The sequence below is a fragment of the Amblyraja radiata genome, chromosome 14 (assembly GCF_010909765.2).
Source record: "Amblyraja radiata isolate CabotCenter1 chromosome 14, sAmbRad1.1.pri, whole genome shotgun sequence".
NCBI lineage: Eukaryota > Metazoa > Chordata > Chondrichthyes > Rajiformes > Rajidae > Amblyraja > Amblyraja radiata.
The window spans coordinates 1,932,358-1,957,949 of record NC_045969.1 but is presented as its reverse complement, the minus strand read 5'-3'; the positions used below and the strand labels follow the sequence as shown (position 1 = coordinate 1,957,949).

General features: G+C 50.0%; 1 protein-coding gene across 1 annotated transcript; it reads left to right on the top strand.

Annotated features, from left to right (window-relative positions):
- The first annotated feature begins 67 nt into the window (after positions 1 to 67).
- rsph1 (radial spoke head component 1) lies at positions 68 to 23,746 on the top strand. Its single transcript, XM_033032341.1, has 9 exons — positions 68 to 129; positions 7,247 to 7,410; positions 8,215 to 8,328; positions 9,512 to 9,617; positions 13,455 to 13,545; positions 15,777 to 15,912; positions 17,751 to 17,822; positions 20,675 to 20,774; positions 23,147 to 23,746. The coding sequence occupies exons 2-9, from the start codon at positions 7,357 to 7,359 to the stop codon at positions 23,509 to 23,511; spliced, it is 1,038 nt and encodes a 345-aa protein (XP_032888232.1). The 5' UTR covers positions 68 to 129; positions 7,247 to 7,356; the 3' UTR covers positions 23,512 to 23,746.
- Positions 23,747 to 25,592: the final 1,846 nt, after the last annotated feature.

Below are 25,592 nucleotides of genomic sequence, written 5' to 3'. Positions count from 1 at the left end.
CCGCCCATGCCGGTAATTGACAGCTCGGGCGCCCGGGGGTGACGCAGGCGCGCCGCGGCGGGGGCGTGGTCAGCGTGTCGCCATGGTGACGGGAACACACAGCAACCGCCGCTGCTCGAGCGGGAGAGGGTGAGGGGGGGGGGAGAGTGAAGGGGGGAGTGTGAAGGGGAGAGAGTGAAGGGGAGAGTGTGAAGGGGGGAGTGAAGGGGGGAGTGTGAAGGGGGGAGAGTGTGAAGGGGGGAGTGTGAAGGGGGGAGTGTGAAGGGGGGAGTGTGAAGGGGGGAGAGTGTGAAGGGGGGAGAGTGAAGGGGAGAGTGTGAAGGGGGGAGTGTGAAGGGGGGAGAGTGAAGGGGGGAGTGAAGGGGGGAGAGTGAAGGGGGGAGTGTGAAGGGGGGAGTGTGAAGGGGGGAGTGTGAAGGGGGGAGTGTGAAGGGGGGAGAGTGAAGGGGGGAGTGTGAAGGGGGGAGTGTGAAGGGGGGAGAGTGAAGGGGAGAGTGTGAAGGGGAGAGAGTGAAGGGGAGAGTGTGAAGGGGGGAGAGTGAAGGGGGGAGTGTGAAGGGGAGAGAGTGTGAAGGGGAGAGTGTGAAGGGGGGAGAGTGAAGGGGGGAGTGTGAAGGGGGGAGTGTGAAGGGGGGAGAGGGTGAAGGGGGGAGAGTGAAGGGGAGAGTGTGAAGGGGGGAGTGAAGGGGGGAGTGTGAAGGGGGGAGAGTGTGAAGGGGGGAGTGTGAAGGGGGGAGAGTGAAGGGAGGGGGGAGTGTGAAGGGGGGAGTGTGAAGGGGGGGAGAGTGGTGAAGGGGGAGAGTGAAGGGGAGAGTGTGAAGGGGGGAGTGTGAAGGGGGGAGAGTGTGAAGGGGGGAGAGTGAAGGGGGGAGTGTGAAGGGGAGAGTGTGAAGGGGGGAGAGTGAAGGGGGGAGAGTGAAGGGGAGAGTGTGAAGGGGGGAGTGTGAAGGGGGGAGAGTGAAGGGGGGAGTGTGAAGGGGGAGAGGTGAAGGGAGAGTGTGAAGGGGGGAGTGAAGGGGAGAGTGTGAAGGGGGGAGAGAGTGAAGGGGAGAGTGTGAAGGGGGGAGAGTGAAGGGGAGAGTGTGAAGGGGGGAGAGTGTGAAGGGGGGAGAGTGAAGGGGGGAGAGTGAAGGGGAGAGTGTGAAGGGGGGAGTGAAGGGGGGAGTGTGAAGGGGGGAGAGTGAAGGGGAGAGAGTGAAGGGGGGAGAGTGTGAAGGGGGGAGAGTGAAGGGGGGAGAGTGAAGGGGGGAGAGTGAAGGGGAGAGTGTGAAGGGGAGAGTGAAGGGGAGAGAGTGAAGGGGAGAGTGAAGGGGGAGAGTGAAGGGGAGAGTGTGAAGGGGAGAGTGTGAAGGGGGGAGAGTGAAGGGGAGAGTGTGAAGGGGAGAGTGTGAAGGGGAGAGTGTGAAGGGGAGAGTGAAGGGGAGAGTGTGAAGGGGAGAGAGTGAAGGGGAGAGTGTGAAGGGGGAGAGTGAAGGGGAGAGTGTGAAGGGGAGAGTGTGAAGGGGAGAGAGTGAAGGGGAGAGTGTGAAGGGGGAGAGTGAAGGGGAGAGTGTGAAGGGGGAGAGTGAGGGGAGAGAGTGTGAAGGGAGAGGGTGAGGGGGAGAGTGTGAAGGGGGGTGTGTGAAGGGGAGAGTGAAGGGGGGAGAGTGTGAAGGGGGGAGAGTGAAGGGGGGAGTGTGAAGGGGGGAGAGTGAAGGGGGGAGTGTGAAGGGGGGAGTGTGAAGGGGGGAGAGTGAAGGGGAGAGTGTGAAGGGGGGAGTGAAGGGGGGAGGGTGTGAAGGGGGGAGAGTGTGAAGGGGGGGGGGGGAAGGGGGGGGGGTGAAGGGGGGAGTGGGAAGGGGGGAGAGTGAGGGGGAGAGAGTGAAGGGGAGAGTGTGAAGGGGGGAGTGAAGGGGGGAGTGTGAAGGGGGGGGAGAGTGTGAAGGGGGGAGAGTGAAGGGGGGAGTGTGAAGGGGGGAGTGTGAAGGGGGGAGTGTGAAGGGGGGAGAGGGAAGGGGGGAGTGTGAAGGGGAGAGAGTGAAGGGGGGAGAGTGAAGGGGGAGAGGTGAAGGGGGGAGTGAAAGGGGGGAGAGTGTGAAGGGGGGAGAGTGAAGGGGGGGAGTGGTGAAGGAGGAGAGTGTGAAGGGGGAGAGAGTGAAGGGGGGAGTGTGAAGGGGGGGAGAGTGAAGGGGAGAGTGTGAAGGGGGGGAGTGAAGGGGAGAGTGTGAAGGGGAGAGAGTGAAGGGGAGAGTGAAGGGGAGAGTGTGAAGGGGGGAGAGTGTGAAGGGGGGAGAGTGTGAAGGGGGGGAGAGTGAAGGGGAGAGTGAAAAGGGGAGAGTGAAGGGAGCGTGTGAAGGGGGGAGTGAAGGGGGGAGTGTGAAGGGGGGAGAGTGAAGGGGAGAGTGTGAAGGGGGGAGAGTGTGAAGGGGGGAGAGTGAAGGGGGGAGTGTGAAGGGGGGAGAGTGAAGGGGAGAGTGTGAAGGGGAGAGTGTGAAGGGGAGAGTGAAGGGGAGAGTGTGAAGGGGAGAGAGTGAAGGGGAGAGTGTGAAGGGGGAGAGTGAAGGGGAGAGTGTGAAGGGGAGAGTGTGAAGGGGGAGAGTGAAGGGGAGAGTGTGAAGGGGAGAGTGTGAAGGGGACAGTGAAGGGGAGAGTGTGAAGGGGAGAGAGTGAAGGGGAGAGTGTGAAGGGGGAGAGGAAGGGGAGAGTGTGAAGGGGGAGAGTGTGAAGGGGAGAGAGTGAAGGGGAGAGTGTGAAGGGGGAGAGTGAAGGGGAGAGTGTGAAGGGGGAGAGTGTGAAGGGGACAGTGAAGGGGAGAGTGTGAAGGGGGAGAGTGAAGGGGAGAGTGAAGGGGGGAGTGTGAAGGGGGGAGTGTGAAGGGGGGAGAGTGAAGGGGAGAGAGTGAAGGGGAGAGTGTGAAGGGGGAGAGTGAAGGGGGGAGTGTGAAGGGGGGAGTGTGAAGGGGGGAGAGTGAAGGGGAGAGTGTGAAGGGGAGAGTGAAGGGGGGAGAGTGAAGGGGAGAGTGTGAAGGGGGGAGAGTGAAGGGGGGAGAGTGAAGGGGGAGAGTAAAGGGGGGAGAGTGAAGGGGGAAGAGTGAAGGGGGGGAGAGTGAAGGGGGGGAGAGTGAAGGGGGGAGAGTGAAGGGGAGAGTGTGAAGGGGGGAGAGTGTGAAGGGGAGAGTGGGAAGGGGAGAGTGAAGGGGGAGAGTGTGAAGGGGAGGAAGAGAGAGAGTGAAGGGGAGAGTGTGAAGGGGGAGAGGGAAGGGGGAGAGTTGTGAAGGGGAGAGTGTGAAGGGGGGGGAGAGTGAAGGGGGGAGGGTGAAGGGGGAGGTGAAGGGGAGAGTGTGGGGGAGAGTGTGAAGGGGGGAGAGTGAAGGGGGGGAGGGAAGGGGGGAGAGGTGAAGGGGAGAGTGTGAAGGGGGGAGAGTGTGAAGGGGGGAGAGTGAAGGGGGGAGAGTGAAGGGGGGAGAGTGAAGGGGGAGAGTGTGAAGGGGAGAGTGTGAAGGGGACAGTGAGGGGAGAGTGGGAAGGGGAGAGTGAGGGGGGAGTGTGAAGGGGAGAGGGGAGAGAGTGAAGGGGGAGAGGTGAAGGGGGAGAGGGGAGAGTGTGAAGGGGAGAGGGGAGAGAGTGAAGGGGAGAGTGTGAAGGGGGAGAGTGAAGGGGAGAGTGTGAAGGGGGAGAGTGAAGGGGAGAGTGTGAAGGGGAGAGTGTGAAGGGGGGTGTGTGAAGGGGAGAGTGAAGGGGGGAGAGTGTGAAGGGGGGAGAGTGAAGGGGGGAGTGTGAAGGGGGGAGAGTGAAGGGGGGGAGTGTGAAGGGGGGAGTGTGAAGGGGGGAGAGTGAAGGGGGAGTGTGAAGGGGGAGTGAAGGGGGAGTGTGAAGGGGGGGAGAGTGTGAAGGGGGGAGAGTGAAGGGGGGGAGTGTGAAGGGGGGGGGGTGAAGGGGGGAGAGTGAAGGGGGGAGAGGGAGAGTGTGAAGAGGGTGAAGGGGGGAGTGAAGGGGGGAGTGTGAAGGGGGGAGAGTGTGAAGGGGGGAGAGTGAAGGGGGGAGTGTGAAGGGGGGAGTGTGAAGGGGGGAGTGTGAAGGGGGGAGAGTGAAGGGGGGAGTGTGAAGGGGGGAGAGTGAAGGGGGGAGTGTGAAGGGGGAGTGAAGGGGGGAGTGTGAAGGGGGGAGAGTGAAGGGGGGAGAGTGAAGGGGGGAGAGTGAAGGGGGGAGTGTGAAGGGGGGAGAGTGAAGGGGAGAGTGTGAAGGGGGGAGTGAAGGGGAGAGTGTGAAGGGGAGAGAGTGAAGGGGGAGAGTGAAGGGGAGAGGGAAGGGGGGAGAGTGTGAAGGGGGGAGAGTGAAGGGGGGAGAGAGAGTGAAGGGGAGGAGGGTGTGAAGGGGGGGAGTGAAGGGGGGAGTGTGAAGGGGGGGAGAGTGAAGGGGAGAGTGTGAAGGGGAGAGTGTGAAGGGGGGGAGGGAAGGGGGGAGTGTGAGGGGGGGGGAGAGTGAAGGGGAGAGTGTGAAGGGGAGAGTGTGAAGGGGAGAGTGAAGGGGAGAGTGTGAAGGGGAGAGAGTGAAGGGGAGAGTGTGAAGGGGGAGAGGGAAGGGGAGAGTGGGAAGGGGAGAGTGTGAAGGGGGGAGAGTGAAGGGGAGAGTGTGAAGGGGAGAGGTGTGAAGGGAAAGTGAGGGAGAGGGTGAGGGGAGAGTGGGAAGGGGAGAGAGTGAAGGGGGAGGTGTGAAGGGGAGAGTGTGAAGGGGAAGAGAGTGAAGGGGAGAGTGGAAGGGGGAGAGTGAAGGGGAGGGGAGAGGGTGAAGGGGGAGAGTGAAGGGGAGAGTGTGAAGGGGAGAGTGTGAAGGGGGAGAGTGAAGGGGAGAGTGAAGGGGGGAGTGTGAAGGGGGGAGTGTGAAGGGGGAGAGTGAAGGGGGAAGACGGGGAAGAGAGTGAAGGGGAGAGTGTGAAGGGGGGAGAGTGAAGGGGGGAGAGTGAAGGGGGGAGTGTGAAGGGGGGAGAGTGAAGGGGAGAGTGTGAAGGGGAGAGTGTGAAGGGGGAGAGTGAAGGGGAGAGTGTGAAGGGGAGAGTGTGAAGGGGAGAGTGTGAAGGGGGGAGAGTGAAGGGGAGAGTGTGAAGGGGGGAGAGTGAAGGGGGGAGTGTGAAGGGGGGAGAGTGAAGGGGAGAGTGTGAAGGGGAGAGTGTGAAGGGGAGAGTGTGAAGGGGAGAGTGAAGGGGAGAGTGTGAAGGGGAGAGAGTGAAGGGGAGAGTGTGAAGGGGGGAGAGTGAAGGGGAGAGTGTGAAGGGGAGAGTGTGAAGGGGGGAGAGTGAAGGGGGGAGTGTGAAGGGGGAGAGGGAAGGGGAGAGTGTGAAGGGGAGAGTGTGAAGGGGGGAGAGTGAAGGGGGGGAGTGTGAAGGGGGGAGAGTGAAGGGGAAGGGGAGAGTGTGAAGGGGGGAGAGTGTGAAGGGGGGGAGAGTGAAGGGGGGAGTGTGAAGGGGGAGAGTGAAGGGGAGAGTGTGAAGGGGAGAGTGTGAAGGGGGGAGAGTGAAGGGGGGAGTGTGAAGGGGGGAGAGTGAAGGGGAGAGTGTGAAGGGGAGAGAGTGAAGGGGAGAGTGTGAAGGGGACAGTGAAGGGGAGAGTGTGAAGGGGAGAGAGTGTGAAGGGGAGAGTGTGAAGGGGTGAGTGTGAAGGGGAGAGTGTGAAGGGGAGAGTGAAGGGGAGAGTGTGAAGGGGAGAGTGAAGGGGGGAGAGTGAAGGGGAGAGAGTGAAGGGGAGAGAGTGAAGGGGAGAGTGTGAAGGGGAGAGTGTGAAGGGGAGAGTGTGAAGGGGGGAGAGTGTGAAGGGGAGAGTGAAGGGGGGAGTGTGAAGGGGAGAGTGAAGGGGAGAGTGTGAAGGGGAGAGAGTGAAGGGGAGAGTGTGAAGGGGAGAGTGTGAAGGGGAGAGTGTGAAGGGGTGAGTGTGAAGGGGAGAGTGTGAAGGGGAGAGTGAAGGGGGGAGTGTGAAGGGGAGAGTGAAGGGGGAGAGTGAAGGGGGGAGTGTGAAGGGGAGAGTGTGAAGGGGAGAGTGTGAAGGGGGAGAGTGAAGGGGGAGTGTGAGGGGGGGGAGAGTGGGAGTGGAGAGTGAAGGGGAGAGTGTGAAGGGGAGAGTGAAGGGGGGAGAGTGAAGGGGGGAGTGTGAAGGGGGGAGTGTGAAGGGGGGAGAGTGAAGGGGAGAGTGTGAAGGGGGGAGTGAAGGGGAGAGAGTGAAGGGGGGAGTGTGAAGGGGAGAGTGTGAAGGGGGGAGTGTGAAGGGGAGAGTGTGAAGGGGGGAGTGAAGGGGGGAGAGTGAAGGGGAGAGTGTGAAGGGGAGAGTGTGAAGGGGGGAGTGAAGGGGAGAGTGTGAGTGGAGAGTGTGAGAGGGGAGAGTGAAGGGGAGAGTGTGAAGGGGGGAGTGAAGGGGAGAGAGTGAAGGGGGGAGTGTGAAGGGGAGAGTGTGATGGGGAGAGAGTGAAGGGGAGAGTGTAAAGGAGAGAGAGTGAAGGGGGGAGTGTGAAGGGGAGAGTGTGATGGGGAGATAGTGAGGGGGAGAGAGAGAGAAGGGGAGAGTGTGAAGGGGAGAGAGTGAAGGGGGAGTGTGAAGGGGGTGGAGTGAAGGAGGGATAGGGAGTGCGGGGAGAGGAGTGAGAGCAAGAGGGACGGGGAAAAGGGAGAGAGGAACAGTAGAGAGAGATAACGGGGATAGAGAGCACAGGGAGACTGTAGGTGTAAAGAGAAGGATAGAGAGATATTTAGAGGTTTACACAAATGCTGAAGCATGGAGCAGAGAGAGCAATAGAAGTGAAGAGGAATAAGTGGGAGATAATAGAGATATAAATCAGGAAATAGAGAAAGATTAGATAGTTATAAACATAGGGAGAGATAAAATAAACGATAGAGAGAAAGAGATAGAGAGCACAGGGAGAGAAAAAAAAGAGATAGGAGAGAGATAGAGAGAATGAGTTGAGGACAAAGCAGGTAAGAGAGGTGAGAAATTAAAGAAGGTCAAAACCTGCAACTGAAATAGAGTAGTGATTGGAAAAAACAGTGCTTGAGGGATATAGAGATGATAAGATTGAGGGGATTGAATATAGATGGACATAGGTGAAAGCAAAGTTATGTAAGGTGATGTGCACCTGGTAGTCAAGTAGTGTGGGAGTTGGGGGCTATGCGTGAGTGGATAGGGCGGGGATGGTGTAAAAGGAGCAAATGATTAGTATTAATATAATATCAAGGGGGGTGGTTAGTGTGTGTAACCACAAATAACAATAACATTGTGTGGTTAAAGGACTAGAGGAAGACAAAGAGTGAAGTCCCGAAGAGAGGCTGTGACGAGAAAGAGTGTGATCTCGGAGAACTGGTTTTGGACAGCTGAGGGTCACCTGAAACAGCAGCACAATGTCGATGACCGAATCTGAGGAGTTAGAAGAAGAACACGGTCCTTATTTAGGGGTGAGTTTATTCGGTGTTAATTCCCGACTGTCCATCAGAACTGCCCCCTCCATCGACTCCTTTAAGTCGAGACTTAAGACTCATCTTTACTCCCAAGCCTTTCTTGACGTCCTCTGAGCGAGGGCTTTATGTCTGTAGTGTTGTATGTACTTAATCTATGAACCACTGTTGTATAAACGTTAGTACCTCCACCAATGTAAAGCACTTTGGCCAACGAGAGTTGTTTTTTAAATGTGCTATAGAAATAAAAGTGACTTGACTTGACTATATATAATATATATATATATTACTCCTCCCCCTCCCCCTCCCCCTCCCCTCTCTCGCTCTCTCTTATTTTTATATTTTCATTCATTATCTCTCTCTTTCTCACAGCCAGTTTCTCTCCCTTGCTTTATCTCAGCCCCCTTCCCCACTCCTTATCTATATTACTAAATCTCTGTTCTTGACCGCTTTTGGCCTTCTGTGCTGCGATTTCCGAGAGAACACCGCCACCTACGGCCGTCATTTTTGGCCACCTCGCTCAGAGCCCTCCTCCGCCGCATGTGTGCTGAGGATATTTCCCGTCTATGAAAAATGACAGAGATATTAATGTTTTTACAAAATTCTCCACTAGAGTGGGGGGGGGGGATAGTTAGTGTGTGTGACGCCGCCTCCCCCCCACAACCGCACGTTGGGGGAACAGGCCCAACGGGACTACACTTGGTCTAGTGTAGATATAAATACGTGTCTAGGATGCTCTCACCCATTCTGTGCAGGCCAGCATTTCCCTGTTTTGACCTGCTTCTGCTGTTGTTCTTCTGCCAGGAATATGAAGGTGAGCGGAATGCAGAAAATAAGCGGCACGGACACGGCAAAGCGATCCTGCCCAACGGGGACACGTATGAAGGATTGTATGATAACGGCAAACGGCACGGGATGGTAAGAACCTCTCTATCACCACTACTGAGGTGACTAATGTCAATGGATGGTACTTGGTTGTCGCATACATGTGACATTTCACTGTGAGATTCTTTGTTTTACATACACACGTATGCAAAGAGTTGCCACTTTTTTTTAAATCTTGTTTCTCTGGGTTTCTCTTGTTTTTAGCTAATTAAGTTATTACATCGGATGGAAGATGCATACCAAATCTCGTTGTACCTCTGTGCAATGAGAATAAAAGATATTATTATTATTATTATATCGTGCACCAACACAAGTACAGTATTCCACTTAGTCTTAGCTAGATCGAGCTCTTAAAGATAGCGGAGTCAGGGGATATGGGAAGAAGGCAGGAACGGGGTACTGATTGGGGACGATCCGCCATGATCACATTGAATGGCTCAAAGGGCCGATTGGCCTACTCCTGCACCTATTGTCTATAGTCCCCATTGATCCCCCTTTGTTCTCAGCGACCCCCCCTCCTCCAGGTGTACAAGTAACCCTAATGTATGACAGAAGCACCGGCAGACACTTCAATTCAAAGTGCAGGCAGCATAACACCGTGCAGCATGGGAGTAAAGTCTAGCAGATAGCCACATATTTGGGACGACAGATGGCACAATGGGCTAAGTGTTCGGCTGGCGACCGGAAGGTAGCCGGTTCGAATCCCGCTTGGAGTGCATACTGTCGTTGTGTCCTTGGGCAAGACACTTCACCCACCTTTGCCTGTGTGTGAATGTGTGTGAGTGATTGGTGGTGGTCGGAGGGGCCGTAGGCGCAGAATGGCAGCCACGCTTCCGTCAGTCTGCCCCAGGGCAGCTGTGGCTACAGAAGTAGCTTACCACCACCGAGTGTGACTGAGGAGTGAATGAATAATGCGATGTAAAGCGCCTTGAGTATTAGAAAGGCGCTATATAAATCCCATCCATTATTATTATTATTATTATATTTCATCCCATTATATCCCACTCCAACACAATACCCTCCCCACCACCACCCAATTCAGATGCACACAACACATCCTGATATGGATTTAGTCTGCTGTTTGGAGTGTCGGTCTATGGTGCCTGCCTGACCATTCACAAACCCTTGGGTGAGCCCCGGTCACACCAACAGTCAGGCCTCTTGGTGCCGACCGCAAACCACAGTCCCATTTCTAAGACTACGCTTTATGTTGCAGGGAACATACAGGTTTAAGAATGGATCACGTTATGTGGGAGAGTATTCTCAGAACAAAAAACACGGCCAGGGAACCTTCTATTATCCAGATGGGTCTAAGTATGAAGGTAATGTTTCATCTCTGATATTACACAGTGAGTAATAAATTGTGCCTGCATTAATCAGCAGAGTAATAGACAGTATTGTATTTCATTAACCCAAGCTGGAGACTATGAGTAAAGTCCAGAGAGTGCTTACCTGAAGCAAGAATCAACATCTACAAGGTTAATTCCCGGGATGGCGGGACTGTCATATGCTGAGAGAATGGAGCAGCTGGGCTTGTACACTCTGGAGTTTAGAAGGATGAGAGGGCATCTCATTGAAACATATAAGATTGTTAGGGGTTTGGACACGCTAGAGGCAAGAAACATGTTCCCGATGTTGGGGGAGTCCAGAACCAGGGGCCACAGTTTAAGAATAAGGAGTAAGCCATTTAGAACGGAGACACGGAAACACTTTTTCTCACAGAGAGTGGTGAGTCTGTGGAATTCTCTACCTCAGAGGGCGGTGGAGGTGGGTTCTCTGGATGTTTTCAAGAGAGAGCTAGATAGGGCTCTTAAAAATAGCAGAGTCAGGGGATATGGGGAGAAGGCAGGAACGGGGTACTGATTGGCGATGATCAGCCATGATCACATTGAATGACGGTGCTGGCTCGAAGGGCCAAATGGCCTACTCCTGCACCTATTGTTTATTGTCTATAGACCTCAGCCACTCACATAAGACCCGGGTTCGATCCTGACTATGGGCTATAACTGTGCGGAGTTTGCACTTTCAACCTGTGACCACAATTTCCCCGGCTGCTCTGGTTTTCTCCCACATCCCAAAGCCATGCAGATCTGTAGGTTAATTGGCTTCTGTTGTGTCGGGCAATGAACTAGTGCGTGGGTGAACGATGGTCGGTGTTGAATCGGTGGGCCAACGGGCCTCTTTCCATCCTGTATCTCTAAGCTCTAAGTTGAAATGCAGAGTTATCATGTGGCAGTGTAAAAGAGCAATCCAGTTTTGACTCCATCAATAACTACCACTGCATTTCGTTGTCTCTGTACTGCACACTCTTCTTCTTATCGAGTCCACACACAAGATTAGAAGTTGTTCAGCCAGAGCTGAACACACTTCTTGGCATCTGCACAATGGTGTCTGTCTTGCGCTTCTTGTGCTTCTTGTGCGTGGTGGTGGAAAGATTGGTTGAAACAGGGCCGCGACGTGAACGCTCTTTCCTTGGCCCCACTGTACACTGACAATGACAATTAAAGTTGAATCTGAATCTGAATCTGTGTGCAAGATCTTTTATGTAAAAAGAAAAAGATTAGTCAAAATTAATTTGTGCCACTTATGGACCAAGGCAAGAATAATTTATATTGGGGAATGACATTTAATTGGTAAGGCATTTTTTCATGCCAAATCTAAATGGACTTCATGACAAATCTAAAAGATTAGGATGCATGGAATCCATAGTGACTTAGAGGTATAGATTCAGAACTGCGTCACCCATAGAAGACAGAGGGTAGTGGTGAATGGTAGTCGTTCCAGCTGGAGGCCTGTGGCTCAGCGGGACAGGCAGCTTCTCTGGAGAGAAGGAATGGGTGACATTTCGGGTCGAGACCGTTTTTCGGAATCTTCAGTCTGAAGAAGGGTCTCGACCTAAAACGTCACATATTCCTTCTCTCCGGAGATGCTGCCTGTCCTGCTGAGTTGCTCCAGCATTTTGTGTCTATCTTCGATGTAAACCAGCATCTGCAGTTCTTTCCTACACATGGAGTTCCACAGGGTTTGTGATGTGTATAAATGATATGTGTATAAATAACATTAGTGTACAAAATCATGATAGGAATAGATCAGGTACTGTAGATGTACAGAGTCCCTTGCCCAGAGTAGGGGAATCGAGGACCAGAGGACATGGGTTCAAGGTGAAGGGGAAAAGACAATAGGAATCCGAGTGGTAACTTTTTCACGCAAAGGGTGGTGGGCGTATGGAACAAGCTGCCAGAGGAGGTAGTTGAGGCTGGGACTATCCATTGTTTAAGAGTCAGACAGGTACATGGATAGGACAGGAGGGATATGGACCAAGCGCAGGCATATGGGACTAGTGTAGCCTTTGGGACATGTTGGCCGGTGTGGGCAAGTTGGGCCGAAGGGCCTGTTTCCACACTGTATCATTCCATGACTTGGGCATAAATGTAGATGGGTTGGCTTGTACGTTTGCAGACAACACCAAAATTGCAGGAGGATTTGAGTAACAGAGTAAAGATGACTGACTGCAATGATATAGTGCCCTGATGACACAGCAGGTCTGATCTTCATTGATGAGGAAGTATGCTTTAATATACAAGGGAGTGCAGCAAAGGTTCCCCAGATTGATTCCAGCCCCGGTAAGGGGGATTTGTAATCAGAGTATAATTTAAACTGGGCTGTACTCGCCAGAGTTCAGAGGAAGGAACATTGTAATGAAGCCTGACAGGTGAGATCCATGCTGTCCCGTCCCGTCCCCTTGCTGTGGTGCCTAGAATTAAGGGCCAGTCTCAAAAGAAGGAGTTGGGTATTCAGGACAAAGATGAGAAGAAATGACTTCACCCAGAAGGATATCGGTTTGCAGAATCCTGTACCAACGAGGGCTGTGGAGGCATGGTTGCTGAGTGCCATCAAAATGGAGAACTGGAGATCTCTGTCTATTAAAGAAATTCAGGGATTCCAGCAGCAAAGAGGTGCAGCGGTGAAATATCACTTTGATCTCATTAAATGGCTGGGCAGCTGTGAGGAGACAAATGAACTACTCCTGCTTGCATTTGGTCAGTTACAGGGCTGTACTATTGGACCAGGTAGGGGCTGTACTCAAAAAGGCTGCCAACATCATCAAAGACCCACACCATCCTAGCCACACACTCATCTCTCCGTTGCCATCGGGAAGAAGCTTGAAATCTGGAACATCCAGGTTCAGGAACAGCTTCTTCCCCACAGCCATCAGGCTATTAAACACGACATCAAACAAACTCTGAACTATAACAGCCTATTGCACTTTATCTGTTTATTTATGTGTATATATATGGTCTATGGTATATAGACACACTGAACTGTTCTGAATTATGCTTACAATATTTTGTTGTGCTGCAGCAAGCAAGAATTTCATTGTCCTATCTGGGACACATGACAATAAATCTTGTCTCTTGACTCTATCAGGGTGTCAATCACACAATGACGGAGTCTTACTATTGTGATTTTGTTTGTAGATAGAGTCCTTCGGCACACCGAGTCCACGCCGACCAGCGATCCCCGCACATTTACACTATCCTATGCGCTAGTGACAATTTACAATGATACCAAGCCATTAAACTACAAACCTGTACATCTTTGGAGTGTGGGAGGAAACCCACGCAGGTCACGGGGAGAACATGCAGACTCCATACAGACAGCAGCCATAGTCAGGATCGAACCCGGGTCTCCGGCGCTGTGAGGCAGCAACTCTACCGCTGCATCACCGTGCTGGCCTTTCACACACTGACGGGGTCACACTATCATGGTGTCAGACACACCATGATGTGACTGCAGTATCATGGTGCCAATCACATAATGACAGGGGGTCACCATGTCAACAGGCTGTTAATCACTCAGAAAAGAGATTGCAGCATCGAGGGGTCTGTCGATCAAACAGGAGTGCTTTACCGAGGTAACATTCTGATGAAGGCTCACTATCAGGGTAATTCCTGTTTTATTGAAGAGTGCTTAACACAGTGACAGGACCGCAGTGGTGAAGGGTCAGTCCCACAACGACCAAGCTACATTGCTGATGAACAAAGGTACACAATGACAAGACACACAGCATCATAATGCATCCAATCAATCTCAAGCTTCATTTCTTTCTAATTACCTTCTGTTTGGAAACTGATAGTTTTCTATCTGTGATGATGCAGGAAGTTGGACAAATGATCAACGGCATGGAGAAGGCAGTTACTTCTATCCAAACGGTGATTCCTACAATGGGGAATGGCTTGCTCACCAAAGGTAAGCCAAAGTCACGTCACAAAATGCCGCAGGATGGTGGAGGGCGAGTAGCAAACTCCAAGAAGAATCTTTGCGCATTCTCTCATTGGGTTTTTTTGAATTTTTTATTTTTTTCCTGGACAATATGTGCAGGAGTAGGCCATTCGGCCATTTGGGCCAGCACCGCCATTCAATGTGATCATGGCTGATCATCCCCAATCAGTACCCCGTTCAGTACCCCGTTCCTGCCTTCTCCCCATATCCCCTGACTCCGTTATCTTTAAGAGCCCTATCTAACTCTCTCTTGAAGGGTTCTGAGATAGGCAGGATAATATGTGTTGGCAGAATTGCCACCAGCCCCATCCCATACATGACTGCACTGTAACTTGAAGCTGGCCAGGAATGAGGTGATTGCCATAGTATCACTAAAAATAATGGCTTCATTCTGCCTGCCTGAAATTCATTTTCCACATGTTCTCATCACTGAATCTAGTAATTTATCTCTAATTTAACTGTGTTTAGAATGCCAACGATATTGGTCACATAGTATTCCAACCTATTATCTAAGTTGTGTATAAATATGAACAGTTGTCCCAGTAGTTGTGCAGCAAAGTGGCACACCGGTTGAATTGCTGCCTCACAGCGCCAGTTACTCGGGTTCGATCCTAACTACAAGTGCTGTCTGGACGGAGTTTGTACCTTCTCCCTGTGACTGAGAGGAGCTTTTTTCCGGATGCTTTGGTTTCCTCCCACATCCCAGAGGTTGTGGGTCAATTGGCTTATGTAAATTGTCCCTAGTGAGTAGGATAGGACTGGTGTACGAGTGATCGACGATCAGCGTGGACTCGGTGGGCTGAAGGGCCTGTTTCCAGGCTGTATCTGCTAAACTAAAGTAAACTAAACCAATGCAGCCCCTCGTGAATTCCTTTAGTTCAATGCTGTTAATTGTGCACCTCCCTTTATCCTTTGAGCTTCTGGCACTCAACCGTTTTTTAAGGTTTACGTATGCGATTGAGACTCTCCTGCAGATTGAGGCATCAACCCAATTTGCCAATAGGATTATTGGTTTCCCCAGGCAGCATGCACACTGCACCTGAGACTGGGTGGTGCAGTGAACCACTACCCACAGCACCAGATACACAGGTTCAATCCTGACCTCAGGTGCTTTCTGTGTGGATTCCTGGTGCCCCAGTTTCCTCCCACATCTCAAGGTCGTGCAGGTTGGGAGGTGAATTGGTCGCTGTAAGAAATTTCTAGTTTCTAGAAACTTCCTTCGCTCCATAGATGCTGCTGCACCCGCTGAGTTTCTCCAGCATTTTTGTGTACCTTCGATCTTCCAGCATCTGCAGTTCCTTCTTGAACACTTCTAGTTTGCAGCTGAGTGATAGGATCTGGGATGGGAGAATCTGGAGAGAATAAAATGTAATTAATGTTAAATTAGTGTCAATGGGTGGTCGACAGCAGGCACGCACTTGATGGGCCAAAGGGCCTGGTCCTGTGCTGTAAATCTCTATGATTCTATGACTATTCCCAAGTCATGTCCCATCCAAATACTAATCAAGTCTGAGGCTGCTTAACTATGTACTCACAGAGAACCCAACAACAACACTAATCTATCATTCCCCAACTTGCCTTCACTTTCATGAGTACACCTTCAGCAAATAGGCTTTGATCAGCATTACCAAATACTTACACAGGTCCATATAAATAATGCCCACAGTTATGTCCGTGTCTACTCCATTTGACGTTTCTTCATTAAAAAAAATCGTTAGTTTTGACAGTAATTACTTTCCTTTCACAAATCCATTGTGGGTTACTTTGATTAAGGTGTTGTTACTCATTCCCTTTTTGTATAAAATATTAAAATCGTCAGTAATGAACACAGGTTGGAGATTGAACTTGGGAGCTTGCAACTTAGAATGAGACTCACTTACTGGGAGATTCCCCTAAGACACTTTGTGAATGATGTTTAAGAAAGAACTGCAGATGCTGGAAAACCGAAGGGTTTCGACCCGAAATGTCGCCTATTTCCTTCGCTCCATAGATGCTGCCTCATCCACTGAGTTTCTCCAGCATTTTTGTCTACCTTGTGAATGATGTTGGTGTGCTTAGAAAACTAAAATAAAACCGACAACATTCTGAATGGCCCATGGAAGTATAACAGAGTAAATAAAGACCTTGCAAGACGTGGCATCCCGAAAGTCAGCCCTTTAAGACTATCTAAGCATGCCATTTGTGTGTTTCTTCACCAGACACGGTGAGGGGACCTACCTGTATGTCATTACAGGATCTAAATACGTTGGAAACTGGGTTCATGGAAAACAAGTGGAGGCTGGAGAGCTCATTCACCTCAATCACCGATACCAGGGCAGTTTTCTGAATAACAACGTAAGTACCAACCATGCCTCACCACGTACCTAGGCCATGTGGTATCTCACCTTACCACGTGGCGGTCCCAGCAGTACGTGTACTTTCTTACCTGCGTAAGACTAATATAAGGTTAATTCTCGGGATAGCGGGACTGTCATATGCTGAGAGAATGGAGCGGCTGGGCTTGTACACTCTGGAGTTTAGAAGGATGAGAGAGGATTTTATTGAAACATATAAGATTATTAAGGGTTTGGACACGCTAGAGGCAGGAAACATGTTCCCGATGTTGGGGAAGTCCAGAACCAAGGGCCACAGTTTAAGAATAAGGGGTAAGCCATTTAGAACGGAGACGAGGAAACACTTTTTCACACAGAGAGTGGTGAGTCTGTGGAATTCTCTGCCTCAGAGGGTGGTGGAGGCCGGACCTCTGGACACTTTCAAGAGAGAGCTAGATAGGGCTCTCAAAGATAGCGGAGTCAGGGGATATGGGGAGAAGGCAGGAACGGGGTACTGATTGGGGATGATCAGCCATGATCACATTGAATGGCGGTGCTGGCTTGAAGGGCCAAATGGCCTACTCCTGGCACCTATTGTCTTTTGACTCTGCGTGTGAAACTATGTGGGATGGGTGTACTGTACAATGAAGCTGGAGTGAATGTGCCTATGCAGAGTATTGTGCAATATTCATCAGACTGGTGCGCACAGAATGTGGAACCCACATACCATGAGCCTTGTCCCAGGGAGTGGAACCCATAACCACAGCCTGTTTACATGAAGCAGTATGTAAGAAGCCTGTTTACATCAAACTATGCATTTGGATCCCTTGCATACATAATACAATGCACTCGGAGCCTATATAATTACCAAGCCAATTAACCCACATACCTGTACGCCTTTGGAGTGTGGAAGGAAACTGAAGATCTTAGAGAAAATCCTCACAGTTACATGGAGAACGTACAAACGTCGTACAGACAGTCCCCGTAGTCGGGATCGAACCCCGGTCTCCTGCGCTGTAAGGCAGCAACTTACAGCTGCGCTTAAGGCTGCGCCACTGTGCCGGCTTCCTCACCCGGTTACTTATCAAACTGATTTGGAACATGGCCAGAAATGTACTTCCTGAACATGGACAAATCTGAGCAACATAATTGAGGCTTTGTACCAAAGGCCTATCACAATGCTTGTGAGGCTCGGAATTGGCCATGGTCTTGGGATCTAAGCTTTCTAACAGAAGTAAATCTGTGAAAGTGCAATGATCTTCAAAAGGATCCATGTAAATATACTTCTTGAAACATGACTCAATTATTACAAAGGTTGAACATAATTCCTCAGTGGGCTTTAACTATCATCTGATGGTGGATGGGGAATGTGGTTCCACAGGTGGTGCATGTCATGTTGAAGTGAAACAATAATGCCCAGAAATTCCATTGTGAGGTTGGAGGGTGAACAGCCATGGTACACCACTCCTGCACTACTCCCTCCTCTTAGATGCATGTCAGAAATAGTCAATCCATGAGTGGATTCAGGAGAACCTTCTTAACCCAGGTAGCAGTCAGAATATGGAACTTGTTCCGATATGGATTGGCTGAGACCTGCAGCAGAGCATCCCATTTAACGGGATGGAGGATGTAGGAGAAGGAGACAATGATGGAGAAGGCCATGTCAGGATGCAAAGGAATGAGAGCCAGCTTGGACCAATAACGCAATCTAATGATGATCAGCCATGGTCACATTGAATGGTGGTGCTGGCTCGAAGGGCCGAATGGCCTACTCTCCTGCACCTATTGTCTATTGTCTAATGCTGAAATATTTCTGCCGTTTTGAGGTTGCCTAAGATTTCTCTTTCCATATTTCTGCAGCCGACGGGTCCAGGAAAATACATCTTTGACTTGGGATGTGAGCAACATGGTGAATATATTCAGATAGAACAGGTAAACCTCAGTGATAACATTCCATGGCAGGATGTTATGGCGTTTATTATTAAAACTTGTCTAAGTAGATGCATTTGTAATCTGTGGTCATTTAAGTAATCAGATTCTTCAGGAATATGCTATAAAGTGAATCGGGGAATCAAATCACTCGCAAGGATAAAGACACAAAACCAGGCCATTGCCCTGGCACCAATGACAGGAATAACATTGTGATAAATGTTGACTTGTTTGAGCTTTCCATCCCTCGTAGAACAGAGAGCAAGGCTGGCAGGATCCACATTGAATTCAGTACCGCACTAAACTGTTTGTTATTTATAACAACCATTTTGGATATGAATGTAGGTGGCAAGGTTGGTAAGTTTACAGATGACATGAAAATTGGTGATTTCGTGGACAGTGAAGGATTATCTACGATCATAAACAGGACAGATAATGTTGTGGTTCCTCCAAAACGTGGTCTGTCCATCCCCTCCAGCTGCCTGACCCATTGAGTTCCTCCAGCTCTTTGTGTTTTTCTCAAGGCACTTCAATGTCTGTATAGAACTGTAATAGAAAAGTTATCACCTGAAACGTTAACCCTGTTTATCTCCCCACTGGTGTTGAATTTTCAGCATTCTCCGTATTTATTTCAGATTTCTGGCATTCCCAACATTTTGCTCGTGCATCTATGTATTTATAAACATCTAATTCACCGGGAACAGAATGCTTCTGTCGGTATTCAATTTGGGGATTTCTTTTATACCCTTTAGTTTTAGAATCCACTACTCTGGGAAAAAGACTGAGTGTTCATTTTATCCATGCCTCATCATCTTGTACACCTCAGCCTCCTATGTCCAAAGAAAAAACTCCCAGCCTCTCCGCCCTTCTCCTGACAACTCAAGCTCACGTCCAGTCCTGGACCATTCTGCACCCTTTCCAACATCCTTCCAATAGCGGGGTCACCAATGACTTGTACAGCCGTCAAAGTCTGAAGACTGTTTCCAACCCAAAACGCCACCTATCCATTCCGTCTACGGATGCTGCCTGACCTGCCGAGTTCCTCCAGCACCTTGTGCTTAGCTTGAGGAAGAGCTGGCTCCAAAAACATCCCTATCCCTGGGGCAGCACGGTAGAGCTGCTGCCTTGCAGTGCCAGAGACCTGGGTTCGATCCTGACTACGCTCTGTACGGAGTTTGTACGCTCTCCCCGTGACCTGTATGGGCTTTTCTGGGAGCTCCAGTTTCCACCCACACTCCAAAGACGTGCAGGTTTGTAGGTTAATTGGCTTCAGTAAAATTGAAAATTGTACCTAGTGTATAGGATAGTGTTAATGTATGGGGTGATTGCTGGTCAGTGCAGTCTTGATGGGCTGATCGGCCTGTTTTTGCACTGTATCTCTAAAGTCTAAAGTCTAAATCTCCGTGAGGGCACGACCAGCAGTTAAGAAGGTGGCTACACCACAACCTTCCCTCAGGCCAATTAGCAATGCCCAGATCCCAGAAAGTGAATCATTGAGCAGAGAACAGAACAGAACAGTACAAGAACAGGCCCTTCGGCCCACAATGTCTGTGCTGAACATGCTGCCAAGACAAAACAAGTTCCCAGCAATCGAACCCAATCAATTCATCCACAACAGACCTAAAGATGGGCCAAGAAGGGAGATCTCACGTGGGATGTGAAGTGAGTCGCCCTGGAGATGCATGTCTGACCTTTGCTGACTAGGTTATCTTGTTGCCAGGTTTCTGAAAAGAGCAATATTAAGGGCTTAAAAGAGGCGGCTTCCGGTTCAGCCTCCCTGAGTGCGTTCACCACAGAACCCATGCTTCAGCCCGAGGCTAGTCCAGCATGTGATTGTTTGCAGTGTATCTCCCCGTGTTTTTGCATGAGTCGCTGATGAATGAGAGGGAGGGGTGGTTGTACTGGTTGAGGGAGACCGTGTAAACCACCTTGAATGCATCACCTTCCAACCCCAGCTCCCTGCACTCTGTCTCAGTCTGCATGAAATCCCAGCAAGCGTTTGCTTTTAGTCTAAACTGCGATATGACTTTCTCATTTTCTCAGCCCCATTGTGGATGTTTCCCCATGCTCATGGCTCTGTGTGGTGCCAGCTATTGGTGTTGAGTGGTGTGTTGGGGCACATTCTAAGGTTGCTGCTCATGAACAAGCTGCATCACACCTGGGAAGGTGGATGAGAGGGAGGTGCTACATTGAGAGGGAGATTAGGTTAATATATGATAAGACTGGGCCTGTACTCGCTGGAGTTTAGAAGGATGAGGGGGTACCTCATTGAAACTTATTAGTGAAAGGCCTATTGGATGTTTCCACTAATGGGAGAGTCTTGGACCAGAAGCAGTAGCCTCAGAGTAAAAGGGTGTACCTTTAGAAAGGAGATGAGGTGGAATTTCTTTAGTCAGAGAGTGGTGAATCTATGGAATTATTTGCCATAGACGGCTGTAGAGGCCAAGTCGATGGATATTTTTAAGGCAGAGATTGACAGATTCTTGATTAGTGCGGGTGTCAGGGATTATGGGGAGAATGCAGGAGAATGGGGTTGAGAGGGAAAGATAGATCAGCCATGATTGAATGGTGGAGGAGATTTGATGGGCTGAATAGCCTACAGTAATTCTGCTCCTAGAACATGAATTTGTGGTGACGATGGGGAATGTATGTGAGGTCAGGGTCAGAATAAATATCTGGATCATGAAGGGGTTGAAACCTGGAAAGGAGAGAGTATTAAACTGGGAGGGAACCAAGACCATCAACAGCTGAGTGCTCCATGAACTGTCATTACTGTGCAACACAATACAACAGCAGAGTTCTGGATACATATTACAAAGAGCGGGATATTACTCAAACCATTCTCTCTGCAACAGGACAAAACTGAAGAAGAGGTAGAGGAGGAAGAAGCTGTAACTATGACTGTCCTGAAGTGGAAGGCAGAGAAGATCACAGGATTGACCAAGTATTCACCATGTGAGTCTTGATCATTTTATGTAGCCAGATAAAAATCCATCAGTAAATTCTGGAGGACACCTTAATTTAGACAGTGGTGAGAGCACAGAACTTGTTTCCACAGGTAGACACAAAATGCTGGAGCAACTCAGCGGGTCAGGGCAGCATCTCTGGAGAGAAGGAATGGGCGACCTTTCAGTGTAAAGAAGGGCCTTGACCCAAAACGTCACCCATTCCTTCTCTCCAGAGATACTGCCTGTCCTGCTGAGTTACTACAGCTTTTTGTGTCTATCTTCGGTTTAACCCAGCATCTGCAGTTCCTTCTCACACACTATGGATCTAAGCAAACACTAGAGTCCAAGGACTTTGATTCAATAGACAATAGGTGCAGGAGGGGGCCATTCGGCCCTTCGAGCCGCCATTCAATGTGATCATGGCTGATCAGCCACAATCAGTACCCCGTTCCTGCCTTCTCCCCATATCCCCTCACTCCACTATCTGTAAGAGACCTATTGAGCTCTCTCTTGAAAGTATCCAGAGAACCGGAGAGAAGGAACAGGTGACTTGTCGGGTTGAGACCCTTTTTCATGCCAGGTCTGAAGAAGGGTCTCGACCTGAAACTTCACCTATTCCTTTTCTCCAGAGATGCTGTCTGTCCTGTGGAGTTAGGGTCACAGCAAAGTTCATTGGGAGATTGGGAATACAACCTTCGCTTATAATAGAGTCCAAGATAAAGTCAATGATAAATGTAAGAGTCTGGTGACAGTCGGGAAGATGATTCTCCTCACATTCTCCTCGCTCTGTGTGACCTGCTAACAATCTTGTCATAGCAGGGTATAGATGTCGTTCCTGACTCCCACTAATATCCAGAGGGAGACACTTGTTAAACATCACCACAAACCATCAAAAGTATTTGTTGTCGGGAATTTTGAGAATTATAAGGAAGATGAGTAGGTTATAATATGGTTAAACCTGCGAACTCAGATACTGGGGAAGCCTGATGACCAAGAATGTAGTCAGAATAATCATAATCATAATAACCATAATCATACTTTTAGCCAAGTATGTTTTGCAACGTATGTGAAATTTGATTTGTCATACATCAAAAAGCAACAAAACACACAAACCACATTTTAGCATGAACATCCACCACAGTGACTCCTCCACATTCCTCGCTGTGATGGAAGGCGAAAAAAAAGTTCAATTTCTTCCCCTTGTTCTCCCCCGGTCGGGGCCCTCGAGCCTTCCGTTGACGGGACGATCTTGACTCCCGTAGCCGGAAGCAGGCCCTCCGTGTCGGGGCGATCAAGTTCCTGCATCGGGGGGAACTCAGCTCCCCCGCACCGGGCGATCTACCCCGGGTCGGGTCTGGTCGAAACCTTCTGCAACTGAAGCTTCCCGACATCAGTCTCTACCCGAGACTGCGAGCTCCGCGATGTTGAAATCCGCAGGCCGCGGTTGGAGCGTAGATCCCAGGCAAGGGATCGGTTCTGATGGTAAATCCACGTCCCCGCGGTGGGGCTCAAAGTCAGCCCCAAGCAAGGCCTCCAGCTCCATGATGTTAGGCCACACAGCGACTGGAGATACGATCGGGAAAACAATCGCATCTCCGGAAGGTTAAGGGATTGAAAAAAAGTTTCCCCCACCCCACACATAAAACAAACCAGAGAACATTAACACAAACTTTTAAAACACATTATAAAAAACAAAAAAAAGACAAAAAGACAGACAGACTGTTGGCGAGGCTGCCATCGTGTGGCGCCCCCTGGTGCAAAGCTGAAACATTCTGCTGAAAAACAGCCTTCCTTATCTATTGAGGGGGCATCGTCATTCGCAGTTCTGTCCCGTGCTTATCCGTTGCAACCTTCATCGCTGTGTTTAGCAAGCAAGTCTCCCAAAGGCTAATGAACGGTCTCTTTAACAAGGGGGCACCATCTAGCCAGTAGAAATAAATTGAATTGTATTGTATTGTATTGTATTGTAAACTGGACATTTATGTTATCTACTTGTTAGATACTGTAAATGGGAGAGAGAGTTTCAAAACAACAGGAAAGGAAAGATTAAAGTTAACTCAGTGGAAAGACAAAGGTGGAAGACTACAGAGACATTGATTAATGATTTATTTCAACACCACCAGTAACCAACGTGTCATGAGGATATAAAAATGTTGTGGTTACTATAGCTTATTGAAGCAGTTTGGGCTTGCTCACACTGTTTCCCAATGTACATCGCTAAGGCCTTTGATAATAAACCAACTTGTTTGATGGACTGATCTACCAGCTATTTTATTTTGTGTCTGTGCCTATCTGAGTAAAGCCAGATATAGGGTACGGACATAGTACACAATTCCCTCCTACAGTATTTTAACGAGCTGCCTCAATTTACTTTTCCAGCATTTAAGTCTGAAATGTCAAAGGAGGCAGAAGAGAAAGCTGCTGAAGAGGCAAAGGCTGCTGAAGAGGCAAAGGCTGCCGCAGCAGATGTGCCGGATACCGAAGCCCCTGAGACAGAGGGTGCTGCCCTAGCCGCACCGGACCCTGACGTAGATGCCTCCGGCATTTTAGGCCGCTCCACGGCGGATGCCGAAGGGGCAGAATCAGCTGTGGCAGATATTGCCGAGTTGGAGGCTCCGGCAGCCGAACCCGCTGAGACTGAGGCTGGTGGGGATATTACCAACGAGCCACTCGCTGAGGATGACAACCCTGCCACGGAGGAAGCTGGTGATGCAGTTGCAGAAACTGCTCCTGGGGAAGGCTGAAGAACGGGGCTGTGAAGAGGAAATGGCTTACTTGTGCAGTGTGAGCTTCATGGACCAGGCCAGCTAAATCATTCACACACTAGCTGGTAACACTGAACAATTCACAACAGTTTAAAAATTCATAGAAATAGATTTGACTGATTGTACTGGAGGTGGTTTAACACGTGCGGTAGAGTGGAATCAATATCCCGTCCAAGTTAATTTTCTGAAAAATAAATGTTGGTTGTAAAGGTTTGGACATTTTTCATGTTTGTGTGCAAAGATTCCCCACCTGCGTTAAAACTTCTCGGCAAAAACACAGTGCTGGTGCTGGTAGACAGAGGGGACCATTCTACAACCTGCTACTTGAATGACATACTTTTACCCGCTGAGTTACTCCAGCACTCTATGAAACGTCACCTATCCATGTTCTCCACAGATGCTGCCTGACCCGCTGAGTTACTCCAGCACTCTGTGAAACGTCACCTATCCATGTTCTCCAGAGATGCTGCCTGGCCCGCTGAGTTTCTCCAGCACTCTGAAACGTCACCTATCCATGTTCCCCACAGATGCTGCCTGACCCGCTGGGTTACTCCAGCACTCTGTGAAACGTCACCTATCCATGTTCTCCACAGATGCTGCCTGACCCGCTGAGTTACTCCAGCACGCTATGAAACGTCACCTATCCATGTTCACCACAGATGCTGCCTGTCCTGCTGAGTTACTCCAGCACTTAGTGTCTTTTTTAGTATACCAGCATCTGCAGTTCCTTGTTTCTATGGGGATATAGAACACTTGCCTTCGCTGGTCAAGGCCTAGATGCACAAGAGCACAAAGTGTTTGTGTGAGGGATGGTGATGTTGAATGTTGAGCTCTGGCCAGTGAACTTGGCTTGGTGTATGTGCTCCTATTGTCCCAGTCGTCCTGTGCAGAATGGAGAGCCAACAAGTCTTTTTACACCAGCTGTCCACTGTTGTGGCAGGTTGAAGGGGTTCCAGGTTATATACTGAGGCAAGAGTCGAGTCACGTCACACCCAACCTCTTCAAGCACTTCATCACAATGGCTGTGAGTCCCACCGTTTAGTAATCGTTGAGGCATGACACCTTGCTCTCCTTGGGCATATTAGAGACATCCTTTATACAGCAGCCGAGGAACTCAGGATGTAGTGGCGAGAGGTTGAAGATGTTCGCAAAGACTCCACACAGGTTTGGAGAACGCAGCCAGGTCCAACATCACGGCCGGACCCTCTTCCAGGGTCCACCCTTGTGAAAGATCTTCTGATATTGGTCTTGGGGGCTGAGATTACAGGGTCATTGGAGACTTATAAGGTCATAAGTCATAAGTGATTGGAGTAATATTAGGCCATTCGGGGAGCAAGGAGGTTCTACTGCAGTTGTACAGGGTATTGGTGAGACCACACCTGGAGTATTGCGTACAGTTTTGGTCTCCTATTCTGAGGAAAGACATACTTGCCATAGAGGGAGTACAGAGAAGGTTCACCAGACTGATTCCTGGGATGGCAGGACTTCATATGAAGAAAGTCTGGATAGACTCAGCTTGTACACGCTAGAATTTAGAAGATTGAGGGGGGATTTTATAGAAACTTACAAAATTCTTAAGGGGTTGGACAGGCTAGATGCAGGAAGATTATTCCCGATGTTGGGGAAGTCCAGAACAAGGGGTCACAGTTTAAGGATAAGAGGGAAGTCTTTTAGGACCGAGATGAGAAAATCATTTTTTACACAGAGTGGTGAATCTGTGGAATTCTCTGCCACAGAAGGTAGTTGAGGCCAGTTCATTGGCTATATTTAAGAGGGAGTTAGATGTGGCCCTTGTGGTTAAAGGGATCATGGGGTATGGAGAGAAGGCAGGTACAGGATACTGAGTTGGATGATCAGCCATGATCATATCGAATGGTGGTGCTGGCTCAAAGGGCCGAATGGCCTACTCCTGCACCTATTTTCTATGTTTCTATGTCTATGATGTCTACTCCGCCATTCAATCGTGGCTGATCTATCTCTCCTTCCTAACCCCATTCTCCGCCTTCTCCCCATAACTTCTGACACCTTTACTAATCAAGAACCTATCTATCTATCTCTGC

Coding starts and splice junctions, on each gene's coding strand:
- rsph1 (XM_033032341.1), top strand. CDS start 7,357: ATGTCGATGACCGAATCTGAGGAGTTAGAAGAAGAACACGGTCCTTAT. Junction 8,329..9,511: donor ACGGCAAACGGCACGGGATG/GTAAGAACCTCT, acceptor TTTATGTTGCAG/GGAACATACAGGTTTAAGAA. Junction 15,913..17,750: donor GCAGTTTTCTGAATAACAAC/GTAAGTACCAAC, acceptor ATATTTCTGCAG/CCGACGGGTCCAGGAAAATA.